The following is a 22,793-nucleotide window of genomic DNA, read 5'->3' on the forward strand; positions in this document are numbered from 1 at the left end:
GCAAAGAGTGTTGCGTCTCAGAATAATCCACAGGGCTTTTACACAGTAACATTTATCAAAACAAGATGATGTTGGGACTGCACCAGAGTTGCAAAAACCTGGACGCAGGTGTTTGTCAGAAGCACATCAGGCACGGGAGTGGGCAGGATGGTGGATATTCCCCTCCAATTCTGCATTAGGGAAAATCTAAAAAACAATGCTGTAAAGTCCTACAAACAATGCCATGAAAAAAATCTGGCACCAACCTGATGTGTATGTGCAAGGCAGAATATTTTGGCAAGCCCCTTTCAGCAGTGGCCTGAGAAGAGGTGGTTACCAAAGACAACTGGCACAAAGCAAAACTTATAACACAGATTCAACCACAATAGCTTTTTTTTTTCCCTGGTAGCAGCTACTTAAAAATCTTTAAAACCATATCTTGCTTTATCTTACTGTAAGCCACTTTTCTTCCAATAAATATCATGTGCTAACACCAAAAAAGCCAGTCCAGCTCAAGTAAAGCTAATCAGCTGTATTATCTGACCCAGATTTTATTCCAGTGTAATGAAGAGCTATAGTCTCAGGTCACATGGGCTCACTGAAGAACACCAAACTGCCACATGCAGGTTATCACTGCCAGTTCATTCTTAAGAACTTCCACTTAACCTGAAAAGATTTGAACATAGAGATGAATTTGTGAGATCAGTAGTTCTCTTATGTAGTTCTCTGAAACCTTTAAAAAAGCATGGCACATTGTTCAGAACATGTCCAGAGATTTAGTAAGTACTAATGAAGTATTCAGAAGAGACATTTTTATATGTTGCAAACATTTTAATGATTACTTTCGAGCTTACACATTGGGTGCTTTTTTTTTTTAAACTTCAAACTGCAACAAGTTAAATAAATGTTTATAATGTACAAAGAAAATACAACCGAAAGTAAAACTTGCTTTAAGTGTGCCTTGCACTAGGAACCAGTGTTTTTTAATAGCTTTATTGTTGAGCTGCACAAACACACTTAAGGATTTGATCTTTATAGCAGGGCATTTGAGAAATCAAAATATATTCCCACTTGAAAGAAAAAGAAGAAAAAAAATGGTTGTGCATGATTATACGCAAAAACCCACTAAAATACTCCAATAGTGCAGGCACCATTAAAAAAGAAAAGGCTGGAGATGCCCATTAAGTCTAAATTGTAAAGGAAGCAAGTTTTTGACCAGTTAGCTTAAAGCCAGCAAAACAGGGATCAGTGATGGCAACCGTAGTGTACAGGGTATTAAAAGACAAACTTTACACAATACACTGTTAGAAATTTGTATCAGTGAACACTGAAAATCTGATGATCTGTTCTTTGGAACAGTCAAACAGAAACACCTTAATTTCCAGTTGTGCAAGCCCTTGAAGCATCACACAGTGTTCTGTGCCAATTTCTTGCTGGCTGTGTAGTTACAAGGATTTATTTTGTCATTAGCAGCTAACAAACATTCCACATTTTCCTAAAGCCTCACAGGTGAAAAAAGGCAAGTCTCGTCAGAGCACAGCGTGGAGATCGTATTTTTTGCACACAAACACAAGAGGCTTCGCTAGTATCAAAGACACTTCCATGTCCCAGGCTGCGCTCAGTGGCTCAGTTGAGATGGAAGCCTTTCTCCATGGTAGCAGCTAGCAGACGCTCCCTCATAATCTCCTCGGAAGAATACTCAGGCAACTTTAGGTAATGCACACATGTATTCACAGATGGATAACTTGCATCTGTAGCATCAACCTGAAGAAAAAAAAGAATTACTGCAGTTGTTCACAGCACTCAGCATGGAAGTTAAAAGCTGCAATGTCCTCTGAGTCATGGCACTTGCTGCGTACCTAACACCAGTTGTCAAGAAACAATAGCATCAGCAAAGCTACAGGCCAATTTATAAATATACTTGCTTTACACGTACATTAATACTTTGGTATTTAAATATCGTTTATATATATATATATATATATATACACACACACACACACACTATATATATATTTATATATATATATACACACACTCTCTCTCTCTCTCTATATATATATGGTATCAAAGAGCAGACCTGAAACAAGAGGTTATTATTGAAACCGTAGCATACTGCCATAAATTAAATAAAACCCATCACTGTTGATCAGAAAGCCCTGCACTGCCATGCCAAAGCAGCTGGCTCCAAGGGTGGCCCGGAGGTGCCGTACCTTGCGCACAACAGTGAGCCGGGGGTGGAGGTTTGCCAGCCCTCCTGGTGGGAGTGTCGAACAACCAGTGGTGAACTGCAGAAAAGCCTTCCTCTCATCCGAAGACATTCCACACAAGACTCTCACAAATCGAAGGAATCCAGGGCTTAAAATAAAGTAAAACAGTTAGTTCTGATGACACTAGAAGAGTGTGTGGGGGGTTTTAAAATTTCTCTTAGCTTGACACAGAAGAATTACAATCTTTAGTCACATCTAAGCAGACATTGTAAGATTCTAGAGCCTGTTGAGTATTAAGAATAAAACATACTTAAATCCAAAAAAGTAGTCTTTAATCTCCTTGTAGAGTCTTTAATCCTTACACAAAAAACTGTAGGTACATATTTATCTTGGGGTGGTGTTTGGGTATCTTGAATTTGAATGCATATGACTGGATAGAGAAGTAGAGCTCAAACATTTCAGTAGGCTTATTCTAACACAGTTCCAGAAGTGATTTTAATGTTATTGCTACCAAACATGACAAGCAGTGAAAGCCAAACCAAACAAACCCAAAAACATCAAGACCACCTTCTGATAGTCAACCACCAGTAAGTATAATTTGTCCTCTACATAGTACACTTTCTTTTTTTAACTACACCTCAAGAGAAAGGAATAAGAAATATGGGCAAAGTAACAACTGTGCACGGTCATAAAAAAATTATAACTACTCTCAAATATGTGAATAAAAACCCTAAAATCTAATTTTAGTTATCTGCATTAGCTGCCATTATGTTTTAATCAGTTACTTGTATTTCAATAATTTTTTAATCTTCTCCCATCAAAAAACTACCAAGTACTTTCTAACCTATCTGTTGTAACACATGGTTGTTTCATGCAATTTTAGACAATCACCTCCTCTTCAGTAACCACCAGTTTCATCCAATTTGGCATCTTCATCTAATGAACATCCTGGACATTCTATCACTTAACATTTTCTTTTCGCTACTCTTTTAAAATCACTCAGAATAAAAGTACCTATCTCTTGTATATCCCAGTTTGGGTTCGGTGTAATTGATGATATCCTCAGCTGCCCAAGAAGGTGATTGATTTCCACACAGAATCATCTGAACCTCTTCATGGCTGAAGGAACTCAGCTTCTCCATTGGAAAGACTCTATTGAAGCCATCTGTAATTGACACAAGATACAGTCATAAACATGAGTCCAAATAATATTTATAAAATAATGTCAGCATTTAAGATGTATTTTAGTCAAACCAGAATCAATCAATAGTTTCTTAAGGTAAGTGGAACATCCTCAAAATTAAAAACAGCATAACTAATGCAAAGGTATTCTGAAATTAGTATCTTACCTATTGTATTCTTAAGTAAAAAGTTTATTTTTGAAAGCCATTCTATGCCAGCACTTTAAACCAGCATGCCCTAAACACCCATTATTCCACCCAGCTTCATGTACGTTGTTATATTTACAATTACCTCTGAAGGCCTCCATTTGTTTCTGTATACCAGTATGCATGCAGAAGTCAAACATGAGATCTACATACTCCTCTGCATTATCCATTGTTACAGTCTGCAAAGACAGTAGATAGATACTCTAAGAATTCACTGTTCACTAAAGTTATTGTTGAGACAATAAAAATTGAACTGCTGGTTAAATTGTAAAGGTAGATTATTTTCTTACCTCATCCTCACCACCTGGTTTGAGATCCACAGCTGTAAACCCATATACTTTGGATGAAGGGCAAAACTGAAAATTTAAACTTCAAAATACAAAGGTAGTTAATAATTGAAAACAAGTCTGCTACTGTTTTTGTAAACACACCAGATTTACAACCTGTCACACCCAAAAGCACCTCACTGGATTTCAAACCATTGTGAGCGGATCACTTGGAACCACTGTTCATGTACATACAATAGCACAGAACTACAAACAGTAATGGACTACACAGATAATATGTGTTTCAAACATGTTGTATGCAAATGCATATTCTCACTCTCTATTTATTTGGATTTGATAACAACTGAAAATTTCATAAATTTGATATCTTAGAGCTATCAGCTTCAAAACTACTCAAACCATTTAATTTAGTTCACAAATTCAGAAAAACAATTTCCATTAAATTCCAGCAATAACAATTACAGAGCCATTTGAACTATTGGGCATTTAGGCCCTTCAATAGTGCTACTTGCTTTCTCTCCATAACAAGCCAGGCTAAATTCCACAAGGCCTTGGAGGATATAAACCTATTAGAGATCACTGACAGAAGGGCTACAAAGATGGGGAAGGGTCTAGAGAGGAAGGCAGACAAGCTGTGTCAGGGGAGGTTTAGGCTGGATATTAGAAAAACGTTCTTCCCTCAGAGGGTGGTTGGGCACTGGCACAGGCTCCCCAGGGAAGGGGTCACAGCACCAGCCTGGGAGAGCTCAAGAAGTGTTTGGACAATGCTCTCACGCATAGGGTGTGACTCTTGGGGATGGTGCTGTGCAGGTTGATCCTTGGGGGTTCCTTACAGCTCAGGCCAGTCTATGATTCCAAGGCCGTAAGTAATTACTGAACTCTGACACTGCACAATTTTTGGAGCACAATATGATTATAACAATAACCTATAATATTAATGGTAGAAAAACTGTTGTTTCAAAGGAAATATTTAAAACTAGGGAGGATGACATCCTGACATGGGTTTACACAGGTACTTTGTCTTTTACAGTTGCTAAAAGTCAACACATACTTTGTTTAACATGGATTTAAACACTGTACTAAGAACACAATCTGAGATGTCAATCTGTCCTCTTTAAAACCTTGATAAATTTCAAGTTATCACAGCAAAGAAATTACTGAATCACCCATTTTTTAAAGCTGTGATTTTACAAGCAGTTATTTTTCATAAGTATTTATGTTTCCAGAGTCATACATCACTGCAACATAGCTACATTTAAGATAAGGAAACTGAGCGAGAAGAGAAAATCCTCAAACCAAAGAAAAAGAATATGGCTGCATCTCTGTGGATTCCCCCTTGCAATGATGCTATTTAAAACTAAGCTTTATTACTAATTCATTTGTGATTTATGTACTGGCTTCTTTCTTTAACACAAGAGTGTTTGCCTATCTATAAATAAATATGAAAACTTACCCCAAATCCTCTATGCTAAGAGGAGGCCCCGAACCTGATGGATTCTTCAGCATTAATTCTTGCAGTTTTGTGTTCTTTTCATCTTCTGACAGATTTTTGTTGCTTAGAATTTGACGTCTCTTAATTGCAAGGTCCTTAATTTCTTTTAGAAACCTAGCTCTATGTGGGTTTACTAATTCAAAGTCTTCCCATGTCAAAATTCCATTAAACCAGGCAGGAGGCTTAGGTTTTGGTGGATCAAGAATAAATTCTGATTTGGAGTCTTCTTCCAGACTTCCTACTGACAAGGAATCATGTCCTTCTTCTGTAGAAGCCTCTGACTGACTTTCAGTACAGTGCAAGTCTCTGTCACCCCGTGATTCATATATCAACTTACTCATGTTACTTTTAATGTCCCCCATACACATGAGTTTAAAAAAAGGCTTAGAAATGGGTAAATCCACAAGTCTATTGTCCTGAATGCATTTAGCCAAGAAAATTCCAAGGAAATGAAAGAGTTTGGTTATTCTTTCAAGTTCATCACTATCTTGTGGGAATGGTGCTGTAAACAGTCCACATGATCTCTGTACATAGTAGCCAGGTGGTTTCAATCCACCACCAATATCAACCTGATTTAAGAGACAGACAAAAAAGCAGAAATGGTTAAAGGTGGATTTAATTAGATATCTGCACTAACTTCTTATACCCTACTGCTCTGTTGAAAAGAGAAGAATTAAAAAAACAAACTGTGGACCAGAGTGATCATTCTTGACCATGATTACTAACTGCTGTATGAACACTATGAACACACGTTCTTCCTTCCTGGATGTCTGGCTCGCTTTCCTTTTTTTTTTTTTACACAAGTACGCAGTTTAAAATACAAATTAAAATGTACCTGTCGGGACTCATCATCTGGAAAATCATCATCACAAAGCCAAGCTCCCAAATCTGTCCTCTGAAATTCTGCTGCCACCAACGCATAAAATTCCAAGGTAGGACCCAGGCCTGTTCCTTCCTCCCCTAAAAACTCAACCTAGAAAAACATAAGGAAATTTAATAGTAAAAGAAAATCCTAGTGAAATGTTCAGCGTTGGTTATGGAACAGGATATTCAATATCCTGTCCAGTACATTAGAAATAGCTATCTAACCTTGCTCTGCTAGGCAGATATGCTTTACCTCTAGAACAGATTTTCTGTCTGCATGAATCTGCATGACATTTTCTGCCCATTCCATCAAGGATTCACCTCGCGGAACTTTCACTCTTTCATGTTTGAGGCGTCCAACTCTGAATTCTCCTGGATCATCCCGTCGCACTGTGCTCGTGGTCCTTGTCCGTTCCACAGTGGCTTCACGTCTGTTCTGCAGCCATACAATTGCTCTGGATAAAAACCAAACACTAGTTGTTTAAAACTTCCATGTCTTCCAGCATGAAAACTTGAGAGTAGTCACTAATAAAAAGTGACTTGCTAAGTATTAATTGCCTCCTAATTTTTTTTAAGTATAAACCAAACTAAACTATTTATCAGCCTGAAATGCCCCAAAATATGGGCTGCTTCATATTTTATGAAGTCAGAAAACATAATAATTTCTAATGTAAGTGCCAGATTTTGATGATAGCACCAGTGAAAATATACTATTCTTGATGTGACTTCCTATAGTTTTCACACTACAGTGGAAAGAACAAAAGGTAGCATTTACTGTTGAACTTTTAATCACAGATGTTCAAAACTGTTATAGACACACATTACACCTTTCATTATATACTGTAAGGCAGTTGCAAATCACCCTATTGATACCCACCAAGTTTTGCAGAGTTATTTGCTTACACACTCCTTAGAGCAACACAGAGCCAAAGTTCAAGTGCAGTCATAGACAAATAGACCCATATCAGTGAAGAATAGCGACATTTAACAGCAGTACTTACACAAAGTCCAATCTCCAAATTTTTGTATGTATTATCATCTATGCAGCAATAAACTATCTTCAAAGCTACCATCTGTTTATTGTTTTGAAAAAATAGCCAAGTGCCATGACAGACACAGACAGAGAATGTACACACACAGAGTTCATACAGAATAGATGAACTTCAAGAACTACTTCAGTGTTTTAAGAGCTTAAGAAAGCTCTTACAAAGTAAATAACATGCAATGTTTCCTGAGGCATCTCTTTAAAATGCAGCTTCTCTAAAAATTACCTTCTTCCAAAACAAAACGAAAAAGACCCCAACGACCATCTTTCTGCAGAAGTTAAAATTTTTACACAGTAAAAATATTTTAACTTATGTCTTGCAAATTAACACCTTTTCTTCTCTTCCTTTTTCTTTCTTTCTAAATACTTCCTTTTACATTCCTCATGAGGCACCTCTACGGCACGTAAGACAAAAGAGTAATTTTGGCAACTCTCTCTCTACACTTTGATTTGGAAAACAAAGTGTAGCAACAGCCAAGAAAACCCTGAAAACCTAATTCTTCCTTCTCATTACAAAAAAAGTATACCAGCAAAAAGGTTTACACTGCCTATATACTCTAAAAGTTATGACGCTGCAATCAAAATATTAATGGTTCCAAGGTAACAAAGAACTCAAGAGGATACCCTTAAATGTTTTAAAGTCTGATCTTGTTCCAGTTTCCTTATGCAGCTTATAGTAACTTTTAAAATAGCATAATTTTCTTAGGTTTTTTTCTGTTTTGTTAAAACATTAATGAATTAAAAATAAATGAACCAAAACAATCACAAGTTGCTGAAACTATAAAAATGTACGTGTTTCTAAAAAACTTCTAGTTCATATGATCGTCCAAATGTTTTCTATTTTGTAGTCCTTTATGCAATGAACTGCAACCCAGACAAATTGGCCAATAGGAAAACCTGGCTATAAGTACACAAGCAAGTCTTCAGCTGAAGTTAAAAAATGAAATTCCTTGTCATTCTGAGTTTTTCCATCTTCTTCCTTCCATCACCCAAAATAATTCACATTTGGCAAGAAAAATTTGTCTCATTAGGATTAAGGTCCTTCTGAAAATCAGCAATTTAGAAACTGTTATACGTAAAAAATGGAAATAAAGCAATCATACTTCTTATATTTTATTTTTTTTACCTTGATGCTCCAAATGCTGTACATGTGAAGTACAACTGTCTTGTTTCAAATGGAATTAAGAAAGGACACTTGCTTGTTAGCTGCTCACACCAGTCTGGCAAAGCTCCACTTGCTAGTGCCAAGGGTTCCTGTAGTTTAATGCAAGGAATAAAACACGTATGAAACAATTCAAAATCAAAAATGGCAAAAGAACAATAATTTCCAACAGTCAAGGTAAGGAAGAGAATAACAGTCCTAAAAACAATACTACATATATACACTGCATATAATGTATTAGTGTAATACCTCAATCTGTTGCAGAATCTTTGTAGTAATTTTTTTACTTGTGAATTCATCTGGTGGAAAGTTAAACTGAGGATGCTCATCTCCTTCTGAAAATAATCAAGAGAAAAGTTTTCCTTTATTTCTTTTCATTAAAGTATTTCAGAAATTCTGCCAATTAACTAAGTTACCTTCTTGAGAAGTCCGTGCTGTGTAAGGGTCACTGGCAACTATATACAAAATTCTAAGTAACTGCAGAACATCTTCTACTCCACAGGAGTTCTGTCCACTGCCAGCTTTGGCCTGAGGTTGCTCCTTGGCCAAACTAAGGATATCAGAATTTTGAAGAGTAGAAATGGCCCCTTGACTCAATCCAGATTTTGATCCATGTTCACAAAAGTCCTGTAAAAAAGAGAATGGTTAAGAATGAAAACTGTGTGTGTTGCTGTCTTTAGAACTGTATTCCAAATTGATTTGAAAAAATCAAAACAGTTACTGTGTTCAAACTTAACACAATCAAATTGTGCATGGTGCAAATCATGATCCAAATGCATTTTAACACAACTACATTTAACAGAAGACATTAAAATAGAAAGGCAAGAGCAGCAAAACCTAAACCTGAAACTGGTTTTTGAACATTCAACTTCCCTATAAATACCATGGCTCTCCCTCAACAAAAATCTTTAAAGCTGCAAAACAAAGCACACAGCCATTCACAATAAAAAAAGTTTGGATGCAGACATATACCTTGTATGCAGCTATGAGCTGGGAACAATTTCTGTTTTTCCTAATACTTTTATTAGTGCCGGTTAATTTCCAGTGGCGCAGGAAAGCTGAGTCTGCATTCTTCTGCAGGTAGGTTATCAAGTCATTCTTTGGTAATTCATCAGTGCCAAGGTACTGCTCCACATGCTCTACTGACCAGCAACCCTACAACAGGAACCACCAAATGTTGGTTTTTCCTGATTGTAAAGTCTTTAAGATTTCACATGCAATATATAATGTCTTTTTTTTAAAGGAGCATGCATTTACAAATATACTCACTAATATTCTTTAAGTAATCGAAAACTGTTAGTTTTTTTTAATGTAGCATTTCAAAAAATGCAACAATATTCTTTTGCTTTTATTAAACAGCCATAAAAACAAAGGCAAAGAAGTAGGTCTTACCATTTTTCCACTTTCTTTTTCTTTATCAGAATCCTTCATTTCTCTGTACATGATTCTAGACATCAAAATAATGAATTAATACTTCATACTTATAGCACATCCTCTAAATTCTGAGGTTATACATCAACTTGCTAGGTATCAGTGACATTTAGATAATGTGGTAATGTTGCTGTGTAAAACAGCAACCGCATCTGTTCTTTGCTGCACTAAACATCTGAGATACTCTGAGGCAGCAAATTGCTCAAGCTCTATTTTCATTATGTTGGTATTTATTTTATCTAACAACCTTCATTGTGCCAAGTTCCCAAATCAACTTCAGATTTTCCACTACACATGCACCAACTCTTTAAAATTTTGAAGTCCTAGGGAAGCCTGCTGTGCATTAACTCAGAAGACATGCACATTTACAACTATTTTTCATGCTTCAACTGTTTCTAACTAGAAAACAGTTTGTTACAGCATGCGATTTTTGACAGAAGACAACTCAGAAAACAGGCACAACAGAAAAGCACTGACAAAATCCAAACTACAGTTAAAAATATTGCACCCCTCCTTACTGCAGTTGTCACTTCCATATACATCACTCTTCTAGTATGACAGAAGTTACATTGATTAGGGTAGTAAATGGAAAACACTCCCCATCACATAGTCTTACAATATCTGTCTATTACTATAAGGCTAGTAAGGTCAAATTAACATTGAGAAAATAACTGAGGTAGGAAGGGCCCTCAAATATCACGTTTAAATAGAATTTCCTGTATTTCAGTTTGAGCCCTTTTTTCTTCTTGCCCTTGCACGTGCCACAACAAAGAAAACTCCACAGTCCGGCTTCCCTATGTCCTCCATCAGGTATTCATACACATCAGTAAGAGCCCACAAGTCCTTTTTCCTCCAGGCTAGACAGATACAGATCTCTCAGACTCCTCTTTGTATGACAGAAGCAATCAGCCTTTTAATCATCCTAGCAGCCCCTTGCTAGACTCACCTCAGAGTCCATGTCCCTCTGATACTGAGGACCCCTGAGCTGGGACAGAGCACCACAGGTGTATCTCACCAGTGCTGAGCTGATGGGGATGATCACCACACTCAACCCTCCTAATGCACCCCAGGGCACTGCTGATCTTCTTTGCTACTGGTCCACAGCTAGCTCATGTTTAACTTTATGTCCACCTGGACCCCACAGGGCCTTCTTCACCAACCTCCTTTCCAGCCAGCTGGCCCCCAGCTTGAACCGTAACACACAGAGCTGTTTTCCCCAGCTGACATACTTTACATCTCCCTTTGTGAAATGCCACAAAGCTCCTGTCTCCCCATTTCTCCAGCATGATGAGGTCTCTTAGCATGGCAGCTCAATCATCTGGTCCAACAGTGACTCCTCCCCAGTTTTGTTTTGTCTCAAATCTAAGGGTCTGCTCTGTCCCATCATACAGTCCACTAATATAGATGTTTAAACAGTCCTGGACTAATAGCAACCCCTGGGGTACACCAGCTGGCCTATACACCAAGGACCACAACCATCTGAGCCCAACAGTTCAGACATTTTTGAGACACTATCGAGTCCCTGCTTTCTAAGTTTGTCACTGTGAGAGAAAGCAATGAAAGCCTTCCCAAAGTTGAGGAAAATAACATCTGCTGCTTTCTTCTCACCCACTGAGCTAGGCATATAGTAGAAGGCTATAAGGCTGGTTAAGCATGATTTTCTCTTCATAAATCCATGCCACCTACTTCCAATCACCTTCTTATCCTTCATCATTTGAAATGGTTTCCAGGACTTATCTACATCACCTTTCTAGGGATGAAAGAGTGACTAGTTTGTAGTTCCCTAGATCTTTCCTGCCTTTGAGGGAGGCAGGAATGACACTTCCTTTTCTCCCGTCCTCAAAAGTATCTCCCAACCCTCACGACCTTCCAAAGATAACAGAGAATGGCCAGCTCCAATGGGTACATTCCATTGAGTCCCATGGACTTGTATATAAGTGTTCACTAACATTTTGCCATCATGTATCATCAGATTGAATTCCAGATGTGCTCTGGCTTTCCTAACGCTCTGCCTTCAAGTTGGGACAGCTAGGAATCCTCCTAGATCATCTGACCCTTCTTCCACTCCTTGCATGCCTCCCTTTCACGCTTTTTTGTTAATCCATGCAGGTCTCCTACTGACTCTGTCTGACTTTCTATGTATTGGGATGGAGTATTCGTAAGTCTGGAGAAAGTGATCCTTGAAAAAAATCAACCAACTCTCCTGGTTGATTTTTCACCAGGACTATAACCCCATGGGATTTTTCCAAGAAGATCCCTAAAAGTTATGATTTTTTTCCCTAGTTTTGCAGGCATAGCAGTAGTTTTAAAACCACTAATAACATCCTGACATAAACACAAAAAAAATCTAATTCTAGCATTGCTTATTACAGAGGAGGAGTTAAAAAATTAACATCCATTTCCTAATCAGTCGCAGCGTTCTCTGCACAGAAAAAATGAACTGGTGAGCTTACGTGTATGTTGGCTCCCAAATACGTCTAAGTTTGTCCGATTTCACACTGCCATTACAGGAGAGCTGTAGCAATTTCTGTACATAGTAAAAGATGGTGGATCGAAAGTTTGTTAGGGGCAGTTCTACTTCTCGAGTTGTTCCGAGACCCGAAACTTTCAAGGTAAGTGCTAAACGTGGCGAAGGCATGCACTCAACCTCTTCCAAGAGTTCTGAATGAGGCGTACCTGCAAAAATCATTTGAGAACCCTTAACAAAAAATACATAATGCATGACAAGGTGGCTTAAACATCAATAACGTGGTTCAATAAGGAAGTGTAATGACATACTGCACATATGCCAAAGAGATGAGAGGGAGTTCTAACTATGAACTAAATTATGACTGAACTATTTCTTTATAGGAATAAAATTAACAGGAATTTCTGAAATCCCTACTGATGCCTGTATCTTGGTAACATACATTACCACAGCATATGCATTCTTTTCCTACACAGTACCTTCCTTTCAGTTCTTCAAAATAAGCAGTGCCTTATTTCCATCTATGCTAAAACCTACTTATTCCTCTCTGTAATGAGCTCTGAGTACATTCACCATGCTGAACAAGAATGAGGAGCTAAGGAGCCAAGGAGCAAGATATGTGCTGTGCTGCTGACCATACACACTGCTCCATCACTGCATTACCTTGTCCCTGCCTCAGCTTTGCACCATTTCAGCACACCCTCTCCTATCAAAACTATTCTGGGTAGCTTTAACACAGTTAAGTCCCTGCAGGTCGAACCAGGCATCTTTAGCACATCTTTAACATATCAAGACATTGTATTATTTATCATGGTAAGAGATGATCCTAGTTAAATTCCTAAATTTGCTTATTTTAGACAGCACTTAATTTACTTTTCCCTCAATAAAGCTTAGATCTGCAGAGGTAGATGAAACTCACATTCAAACAGAGAAAAGCCACACAGCCACAAAAGCATGTTGTACTGATTAATAGTGATAGCATCCCCAGATCCGGTGAGCACTTAACAGTGAATCTCCATCCTAAAGCCAGATTAAGCATCACATACTTTGTCACCATACCTGGTGGAGGGATTTCTAGGTCAGTTGTCTGTTGCACATTAGTGCGACCAGGTCTTGGGTCAAAAGCAGGTACCAATGCAGAAAACTGTCGTTTCAATACATAATCATCATCCCATGTTCTTCGACGGCCTCCTTTGGTTTCATACTCCTCTTCTTCCTAATTAAAAAAAAACAAAAACAAAAAAACAAAAACCCCCCAAAAACTCTAGCTGTTTTTTTTGATTCTGCTAAAGAGAATAATTTAAAAAACCTGAGAGTTCATTAATACAGCAGTCACACACTAAACTGCAACTCAGCTCTGGTAAGGCTGCATCTGGAGAGCTGTATTTAGTTCTGGGCTCCTCAGTCAGGAGAGACATGAAGCTCCTGGAGAGGCCTCCTGAAGAGGCAAATGAGAGGGGACCCCTTCAATGTCTGTCAGTATCTGATGAGGTAATGTCAAAAAGATGGATACAGGCTCTTCTCAGTGGTGCCAAGCAACAGGACAAGAGACAGAAACTGAAGCACAGAAGTTCCACCTGAACATGAGGAAGAACTTTACTGTGTGAGTAAACACACACTGAGACAGGTTGTGTGCCAACCTAGAGATACTCAAGAACCATCAAGACACAATCCTGTGCCATGTGCTCTAGCATGACCCTGACTGAGCAGGGAGGCTGGATCAGACGACCCACTGTGGTTCTCGTCAACCTCACCCATTCCATCATTTCATTACGTCTTCATTATGTTAATTTTCTCTATAAAATCAGCATAAAATAAATCAAAGCTGGCACAGATGTATTTATATTTTCTGGAAAGAATTAAACTTTCCGTGAAGCACCAGGACATAAGAAAATACAGAGTACTGTAGACCAGCAAATTCGGTGTCAATGTTTTGTGCATTCCACAAACTTTGCAATACCAGAAGTTCAAATATATCCAGTGATGTCAAAATAAACGTATTTATTTTTTTGAAAGCAGAAGCACTTTTTTCCACAGTGTGTGTGTATATATATATATATATATATATATATATACATACATATATATATATACACACACACACACTGATATATGATGTATACACACTTTATCCAGAGATTAAATCAAATATCAAAATATTAGAACTATTTTGGTGGGGGAAAAAAAAATCTTATTTTCAATAAGCTTTATCAAGTATTAACTGGTTATGAATTTTCTACAACAAGCTTTTAATCTGTTCAACTTCTCATTGAGAAGAATTGCATGGTATATCAGAAGGAATAGGACTAGAACCCAAGAAAGGAAAATTTTCTTTTCCAGACCTGCTTCTTGCTGTGTAACCTATTGCAAACTCTATTTTAGCTATTTCTGCCACTTTCCACGAACAACAGTAACTCCATTTAATAATTTTTTAAAACTGATCAACATTCTACCAACTAAAGTTACTGTCTGCGTTGTAGATCCACCTAAATTGTACCAGCTTGGTTTTTTTCTAACTTTGTATCTTTGTGCAGAAGGTGAAACAAGATGTTTAGTCATGTACCTGAGTTTCTATTAAAACCATAAACACAGTAAGTTAAAATGCCACATATTTTGGTTCAAGCGAAATAAATATTTGCTTATTAATTACAAGATGAAGTTTCTATAATTCCATAAAACAATATTTATATTTATTCTGTAAAACATTAAATTAGCAGAAGTGAAGTTTTTGATTTTTCCTCTTAGATTTCACAATATTCATTCTGATCACTTCAGTGATAGTAGAAGACCAAGCACTAATCATACCAATAAAAGAACGACCAAATGAAAAGCCAGAACTCCTGACAGTCTAAGCAAGAACCATGTGAACTACCATGCTGGGATTTGTCTAGCCCCCACCTCACTGTTTTTTTTTGTTGGGGTTTTGGGGGTATTCTTTAGAAGAGAGAGATTTCCTCTGCAAACTTTTGCTTCATACAGGCCTACAACTAAACATAACCCAAAACTGAATCACTACACAATGCAGCAGCATGCATTATATATCCACAGTTATACCATTTCACCAGCCTGTGAACTAGTGATACAACATTTCTACTGTCTGCTAACTTGTTCCCAGCCTGGTTTAAGACATTAACTCTGACCTGTAAGGTCTTGGGTATGCTCGTGTTTAAAAACACTTTTCTTATGTTTTTACCAGCAAGAAACTAAATGAAGCTAAAGAAATTTGTTTTAAGTAATGAAGCAATTGTAGCTAGGAATTCCTACTGCCAAAAAAAAAAAAAAAAAAAACCCTGTGGATTTTTAAAGCACCTGTTAGTCAATTAAGATACCATCAATGCTAACTATACCATACCATAACTTCTTCATATTCTTGATCTTCTTGGTTATCATCTTCATTTTCATCATCTTCTTCATCTGGCTCAGGTAGATCCTCATCATCATCTAACTCTGCCAACAGAGTACTAGCTCGGCAGCTATCAAGAAAATCTATAACACATATGTATATATTTACATACAGAACAAAAGACAAGAATAACTTTTAAAGCAGAATTTTTAAAATAAAGAACAGAAGCATTGGGAAGAGTAAAAGAACAAATCTCACTTAAATTTAACCCCGAAAAAGAAAACATTGCTTATTGCAGAACAGGAATAAAATCTGTGATAAAAGCATACACCTGGTAAAAAAGTCCATGGATCTACTCAATAGCGTAATTATAGAAGCACTTACTATTGGTACAATTAACAGTGATCAGCAAGAGTGATCTGTTCCTCATTTGATTATAACATTTTATAATTACACTTACAGGAGATTACAAAAGATCATCAGAAAACGGTGCACAAACGCATACTGTCTGTTTCTATGTCTCAATTTAAAAACAGATAAGTGATGTAATTTCCACTAAAAACATGTGGTTTAGACCTTAACTTGCAATGTAAAGGACACACAAGATAAACATTTAAGAGTAATATGTTAAAGATTCAATTGCTAATTTATTACTGTAACAAGAAGTTGAAGGTGAAGTTCCATTTTTCTCAGTACTAAGATTTAAAAAACAACCTCCCAAAACTAGAAAAGAAGTTCACAGCAATCCAAGTTGACTAGGATGAAGCTTTGAACTTTTACATTTTTCTATGCACATAGAAACCATCTATACCAAACACCTTTCCTATTGTTGCTATCACCCCTACTGATACGTGAATGCACTCTACTTGCTCAGTTGTTGGTGATGTATCTTAAGAGGTGTCACCCAATCAAAGTATCAAATTAGACTTAATTGAAAGAGTAAAGAGAAATGGCATATGCAGATATATTAATCAACTCTCTCCAAGCAGTTCAATTCCAATATCCATTGAAATGACCAGAAATTTTTCAAGCAACTTCAGTAGGCAACAAAATAGAACATAATCTCACTACAACACTATTTTAAATAAATCAAGTATCTTTCTTTCAAGAATACCTCACAAATCAATAAACTTTGCATTAGGAATTATTTTCCAATATCCAACACAGGTTTTTCTTGACTTCATTTTATCAGCTTGATACTCATGTATTACTGACCAAATGATCTAAATGTTCTTTCACTGTATTCATGTGCCTGAAGTAACCTCTCTCCTAAAGTCTGTTTCAAGGGTTTATCATGCACACAACTCCAGATCTGTTTGTCAAATCATGTAACTTCATTCCTCCTGTCAATTTTTCTATGCACATATGTGCATAGAAAAATGGGTGTTTTTTCCAATTTTTTGAAATTACTATTACAGTATTGAGATACCTGGAAGCTATTTTAAGGGTACAATGTGCATAATGGTGGATGCTTTTCAATCAGAGTAATACAAGGTACATCCGACTTTGCATGTAGCATGCCTATACAACACAACAAAAAAATAACATTTTGATTGTAATTAGAAGTACATATGCAAACTACATTAGGAACTAAACTTGATAAGGGAAAATATTCAAGTGTTTAGATAAACGATACCATAAATAATAGTAATATGCAATAGAAACTGCTGAAAATAAAGAGTTGAAAACAAAAGGAAATACTACTACATTAACATTATTTTACTTACTGCCTTACAGAACAAGTAACATACAAACAGCTCAACTTTCAAATACTTTTCAGTAAATAAACTACTATATGAGAAAATCATAACAACGGGATAAAAGGGAAAGTCATTAATGGGAAGTCTAATGCTTATGTTCATTTAAAAATGAAACTTACCATATAAAGAATATTCTGCCTCCTGCCCTGTATCGCTCTCACTAGATGTTGATGTTAGGCTAGTAGTTAGAGTATTACTAAGCGACTGACCAACAGATAAAACTGTAGTTGCTGTAGCTACATTGCTGCTGCTAGTAACACTGGATGTAGACATGGTCACTGTTGATGTGGTACCAGTTGTAGTCAGATTAGGAAAACTTTGGGCACCCATAAGAGGAGAAGCTATAGATAAAGATATGGTAAGATAAAATAAATGATTTGATGACTTGAAGAGTACAACTTACATGCATGACTCTTGTGTTGAAAAATATATTTGGGGTTGAAAAATTATCAGTGTGTTACTTTATAATAAAGAACAACAGACTATAAAGGGGAAGGGTTTCCCAATGCAAAACATGTATGAGCACTTCTGAGCTTATTCCCTTGCAAACATTTGAAATAAATAATTTTATCAAATAAATCCCCAAAATCCCACTATAAACCTGAAATTACTTAATTTCATTTTCAATATATGTAAAGAATTTCTGAAATCTGTTACTCCAACATTGTGATCTGTCTTTAAGCCTAAAATGAAATGTAACATCTAAATTATGATATTATATAGTGCAAACAAGTTAATTATATAATAAGAGAATTGGGAACAGAACATATTAAAACAAATGTGAAACTTGTTATTTTTGTGCAGTTTTCTAAGGTTCTTAAATTAGCTCTGACTAGTTATTTTTCAAACAAGTACTAAAATATATGTTCATCACACAAAATATATGTTCAACACACCAGAACTGACACTACTGTGAAACATATGACTTATGTTAGATGATTTATAATTTTCAGAATAAGCCACCAACAACTAAAAAGTTATCTTATCTTACTGTACATTCAAATAAAATAGTAAATGCAACAACTGAAAAAACCTGAATTCACTGAAGACTCACTAAATTCACTAAAAAACCTAAACTCACTGTTTGGATAAAAAAAGTTGAGGGGTCATCTATACTAAGAATTTAAGTTTTAGGTTTTTCAATTTACTTTTTCTGAACTTTATCAAATGCAAGTTTTTAAGTTTCAAAAGAAGTTTCATTATTGCCACTTATGTAAACTGAGAAATTGCTTTCTTTAAAAAAAACAAACACAAACACCTCTGCATTTCATATTATTATTACCAAAGTATGCAAACATTATTACCCTGGAAGAAGGATATAAGAAAGCTTCTTCCCCTAAGTGAATGTGGTAGCTTTTTTGGGGTAAAAAAAAAAAAAAAAAGTTACTACCTCTGCTTTCCTTCTCTGTTACATACAGTTACTACTACATATATCCCTGCCTCTTAAGAACTTAGCTAACATTTTGCAAATAAAAATATAACAATGCAGGGGGGTGTGAAATAATAGTTTAGTGATGAGGGAAAGTAAAATTTTTAAATTTGGGGTTGGTAATAATCTTAGGTTGTTCTCTATGAAAGCATGGAAATGAAAAACCAAAGAGTTTTTCTTTTGTTGTTCAAGAGCTTGAAAATAAGTTGTTCAGTATTCACATCTTTAACCCTCTGCTAATTAATAAGTGCAAACTCTTTGCTGTTACAGTAAACAGAAAAAGCCATTAAGCATAAGCATTCTGTTTGCTCTGAATTCAAGAGCAAATGGAAATTGGCTACTCTAGACACCACTTAGCTTCTGGCAAATACTGATGTTTTTAATGCAACCAGTACAGAAAGACTTATCTCACTAATGATGATTTCAGTCTTGACTTTTGGAGTGTCGGGTCGCTGTGGGTGGTTTGTTTGATGGTGGGGTTTTTTTGTTTGGTTTGGTTGGTCTTTAGTTTGGTTGGTTGGGTTTTTTAACCTGAACAGGCTAAAAAACCCCAAAAAAAAAAAATTAACAAATCAAGCTTTTTACAATGCTGTAATTGAACTCTGGTGAGATTGCTCAAATTTAGTCTCTGATCTCTTTTAGGAACATGAGTTACCATTTACAGTTTCTAATAATATAAAAAACATAAACCAAAATAATTCCTACATGACAGATAATATAAAGTATGACTATTTTTATCACAGAATTAAATTTTTAAGTTGCTCCATTCTTATTTCTAACTTTGCAGTGTATAGTATCAAACATTCATGAAATTTTAAATATGCTGTTGAAGTATTTTACCATGTTTTTTAAAAGTGGTCTCTTTTTTCTCCCCTCAATAAAAACCTACTTAAGAACCAGAGCCACTATCTGTCTATAAGAGGATCAGTTCCTGGAAAGCTTTCTTTGAATATCTTACATTCTTATTGCAAGTTGCAAAAGACCCCATCCCCAGTATCACAACATTAATGTAAGGATACATTTTAAAAAATCCCCCCATCAAAAAAATACAGCATTCGGTATATCAAAATATTTTAAAATGCTAAAAGTAAACACCACATTTCTAAATAAGGAAGGAGAGAATCATAGAATTGTTAAGGTTAGAAGAGACCTCAAAGACTGAGTCCAGATGTTAGGCCAGCACTGCCATGTTCACTGCTAAACTATGTTCTCAGGTGCCACTTCTACACAGCTTCTGAACACTTTGAGGGCTGGTGAATCAACTTTCCTGAGCCACCCATTCCAGTGCTTGACCACCCTTTCAATGAAGAAATTTCTCCTATTATCTAATCTAAACCTCCCCTGTAACTTCCTACCTGTGAAAAGAGGCTGCTGCCACTTCACTACACCTCCCTTCAGGCAGCTGCAAAGAGCAACTATATCTCTCCTGAGCCTCCTTTTCTCCAGGCTAAGCACCCCATAGCTGCTCCAGACCCTTCACCAGCTTCACTGACAATCATGACAAGAATGAAAGCTTAACAAGAAATTTATGCTCTTTTCTAGCTTGGGTAATTTCACTTTTTCTAACTTGCTTAAGCCCATGAAATGCAGTTCTCTGTTTAAAGTACTATTACCATCAGAGAACAAAATACCCAAAAAACAACAACTTTGATGGGAGTATGCTCAAAAAAAAAAAAGAGTGAACTCACAACAAGCAGGTTTATAACTTACCTTGCTAATACCTTGCTCCTACATATAATCTAAGAATATGCAAATGGTTAAAGCATGTATATAATGTCATTTAAAACACTGTTAACTACAAACTTCCCTAGATTTAATATTTCTGAACAGTTCACTGAATCTAAGCCTTAATGACAGTCTCTAGAAAACACATTCAGTATTTGAGTACATTATGTTATGCAGCTTGACAAAATCAGCAATCTGCTAACATTGCATTATACTGTAGTTCTTTTTCCTTAGTACTTTGTTCTTAGCTCCTATGCTCAGACACTTCACAATATGCACAAACTGCTCTTCCTGAGGAAAACTGAAAAATAACAGAAATATGCAAAATCTACACAGGTCAGAAAGCCTAAGCACCTGACATTAGCTACTGTTGCTAGACTTCCATCCTCTTGGTCTAATCCATACTCTCTCCTTAAACATATAATCTACATCAATTTCAAATTTCTGTTTGATGGGTACCTGTGATCTGACATTACAGGGCAATATAACACTTTTCAGCTGATAGGAACTCTGAGTCCTTCATAGGTTCTACAGGCCTACACAAGGTCAAGGCTATTCTAAGTACATTTCTCTATTAAGCCAAAACAATCCAAACTCAAGTGTAACAAAAGCCAAAGAGACAATAAAACCGTCAACTAAAAATAAAAATAGCTTACTTACTTGCAGTACTCACAACATTTCTTCCCAAAGTATTAGTATTGTTATCACTGCTACTCCGGCTTAAATTCATGTTGTTTGTGGCATTGGTACGTGCTATGTTTGCCACTCTCCGTACAAAGGACTCCAGGCTGGAAGTTTCTCGAGATGATAAGTTCGGAACACTTGCACTGGAGCTCATGGGTGCCCCAGCAGCCAACAAAGAACTGACTGAGAGTCTGTTACTCGCTGAAGAGCTTAGGGGTCGTTGGGAAGCTGCTTCTTTATTAGTCAGTTCAGAGACTGAACTCACATCAGGAGAGCTTACACTAACAATTCCCATGGATATAGCACTGGACTCCCCAGGAGTACGTATCGAGTTATCAGGACCTAACTTCCTCTCTGCATTTTCGTTTCCCATGTCCGCTGTTAAGGTGCTGGTGCTCGCACTGGAAGATGACCCTATGTCAGCCTGAGGCACACTATCAGCAGAAGACAGAACAACAATTGGTTCATGGACGTCAGTGCCTGAAACTATATTTTGTTCCAATACACTTTCTGATCTCCGCTCCATTTTGGTCGAACCCAAGCTGATGTCGCTGCTACTTGCCACGCTACACACAGAACTGCTGCTTCCTTTTCTACTTGAGGAGCCTGCAGCAGCAGTCGTCTTGTCTGGACAGTTGTTTTTCACCAAGCTGCTCCATGACTGCGTTGTGCCTGAAACAGTGGATGAAACAGGTTTGGGTGATGCCGCTGAATCAGGGTCGTACCCTGGTGCAAGCTTGAGGTCAAACTTTCCTTCTGCGCCCATACGGTAAGAGTTAGAGCCACCAGCATCCCAGGTGACATCAATCCAGCCTGGAAAGGGACAGGAGTTTGTGAGATCCAGCAGAAAGCAGACAGGAGGCGTGTCAGACAGTAGCTCCACAATGCGGGATCAGCTTCTCATAAGGGCTCTATGTCTGAATCAATGAAATCACTAAATAATGCTTAAGGCCAATTAAAAAGGAAGTGCTTAAATCCAAACGATTTAGTATTTCATAATGTTGCCAATTTAGAGGCTGCTCATTCTTGCCATCTTAGTCTTCAGGGCCACAGAATCCAGCCAAAAATAAAGCTTCCCTCAGGAAGGGACCTGACCTACTAGAATCTCTCAAAATTCTATTAACATCTATCAAAATTGGAATCTCTAATAACAAAAATGCATATTAAAATGTATCATAACTTTATTAGCATCTGTCAAGAAGCTGTGATTATTACATGGACATTCAATAATATTTTTCTTGGTTGGATGCTTGTGGATAAGCATATTTACCCAACAGACGACATGTCATGAAACTGCTTAGTTTGAGATTTCTCATTCTTAAATTGAATGAACTAATTTCTAGATACACAGCTTTTTAGTTCAGTAAGTTTCACATACTTGAACATTCCTTACTAGAAAAAAAATCTTATGGCAATCAGGCAAGGGCTACATCAACTAAAATTTCAGGGTTTCAAAGAGAATATGTTTCAAAGAAAAAAACTACCCTGGGACAAGAACAAAACCCCAAGGAGATGCTACTCTTAAGT

General features: G+C 36.8%; 1 protein-coding gene across 9 annotated transcripts in view; it reads right to left on the reverse strand.

The window, feature by feature from the left end:
- Nucleotides 1-789: 789 nt before the first annotated feature.
- HECTD1 (HECT domain E3 ubiquitin protein ligase 1) overlaps nucleotides 790-22,793 on the reverse strand; it is a 59,444-nt gene continuing 37,440 nt past the window's right edge. For 4 of the 9 annotated variants that reach the window (XM_059849852.1, XM_059849851.1, XM_059849850.1 and 1 more), the window contains exons 25-42: nucleotides 21,243-22,079; nucleotides 17,548-17,769; nucleotides 15,678-15,811; nucleotides 13,385-13,541; nucleotides 12,312-12,534; nucleotides 9,820-9,874; nucleotides 9,400-9,582; nucleotides 8,844-9,054; nucleotides 8,677-8,762; nucleotides 8,392-8,519; nucleotides 6,474-6,675; nucleotides 6,192-6,329; nucleotides 5,318-5,925; nucleotides 3,868-3,946; nucleotides 3,663-3,756; nucleotides 3,204-3,354; nucleotides 2,193-2,337; nucleotides 790-1,743 (exon numbers count right to left, since the gene is read on the reverse strand). In XM_059849852.1, the coding sequence (XP_059705835.1) occupies nucleotides 1,606-1,743; nucleotides 2,193-2,337; nucleotides 3,204-3,354; nucleotides 3,663-3,756; nucleotides 3,868-3,946; nucleotides 5,318-5,925; nucleotides 6,192-6,329; nucleotides 6,474-6,675; nucleotides 8,392-8,519; nucleotides 8,677-8,762; nucleotides 8,844-9,054; nucleotides 9,400-9,582; nucleotides 9,820-9,874; nucleotides 12,312-12,534; nucleotides 13,385-13,541; nucleotides 15,678-15,811; nucleotides 17,548-17,769; nucleotides 21,243-22,079 (3,791 nt within the window). In that variant the 3' untranslated portion in view covers nucleotides 790-1,605. The remainder of the gene's footprint in view (nucleotides 1,744-2,192; nucleotides 2,338-3,203; nucleotides 3,355-3,662; nucleotides 3,757-3,867; nucleotides 3,947-5,317; nucleotides 5,926-6,191; nucleotides 6,330-6,473; nucleotides 6,676-8,391; nucleotides 8,520-8,676; nucleotides 8,763-8,843; nucleotides 9,055-9,399; nucleotides 9,583-9,819; nucleotides 9,875-12,311; nucleotides 12,535-13,384; nucleotides 13,542-15,677; nucleotides 15,812-17,547; nucleotides 17,770-21,242; nucleotides 22,080-22,793) is intronic. The other 5 variants (XM_059849856.1, XM_059849855.1, XM_059849853.1 and 2 more) reach the window with 3 other exon arrangements.

This window comes from Haemorhous mexicanus, chromosome 6 (assembly GCF_027477595.1).
Source record: "Haemorhous mexicanus isolate bHaeMex1 chromosome 6, bHaeMex1.pri, whole genome shotgun sequence".
Classification (NCBI taxonomy): domain Eukaryota; kingdom Metazoa; phylum Chordata; class Aves; order Passeriformes; family Fringillidae; genus Haemorhous; species Haemorhous mexicanus.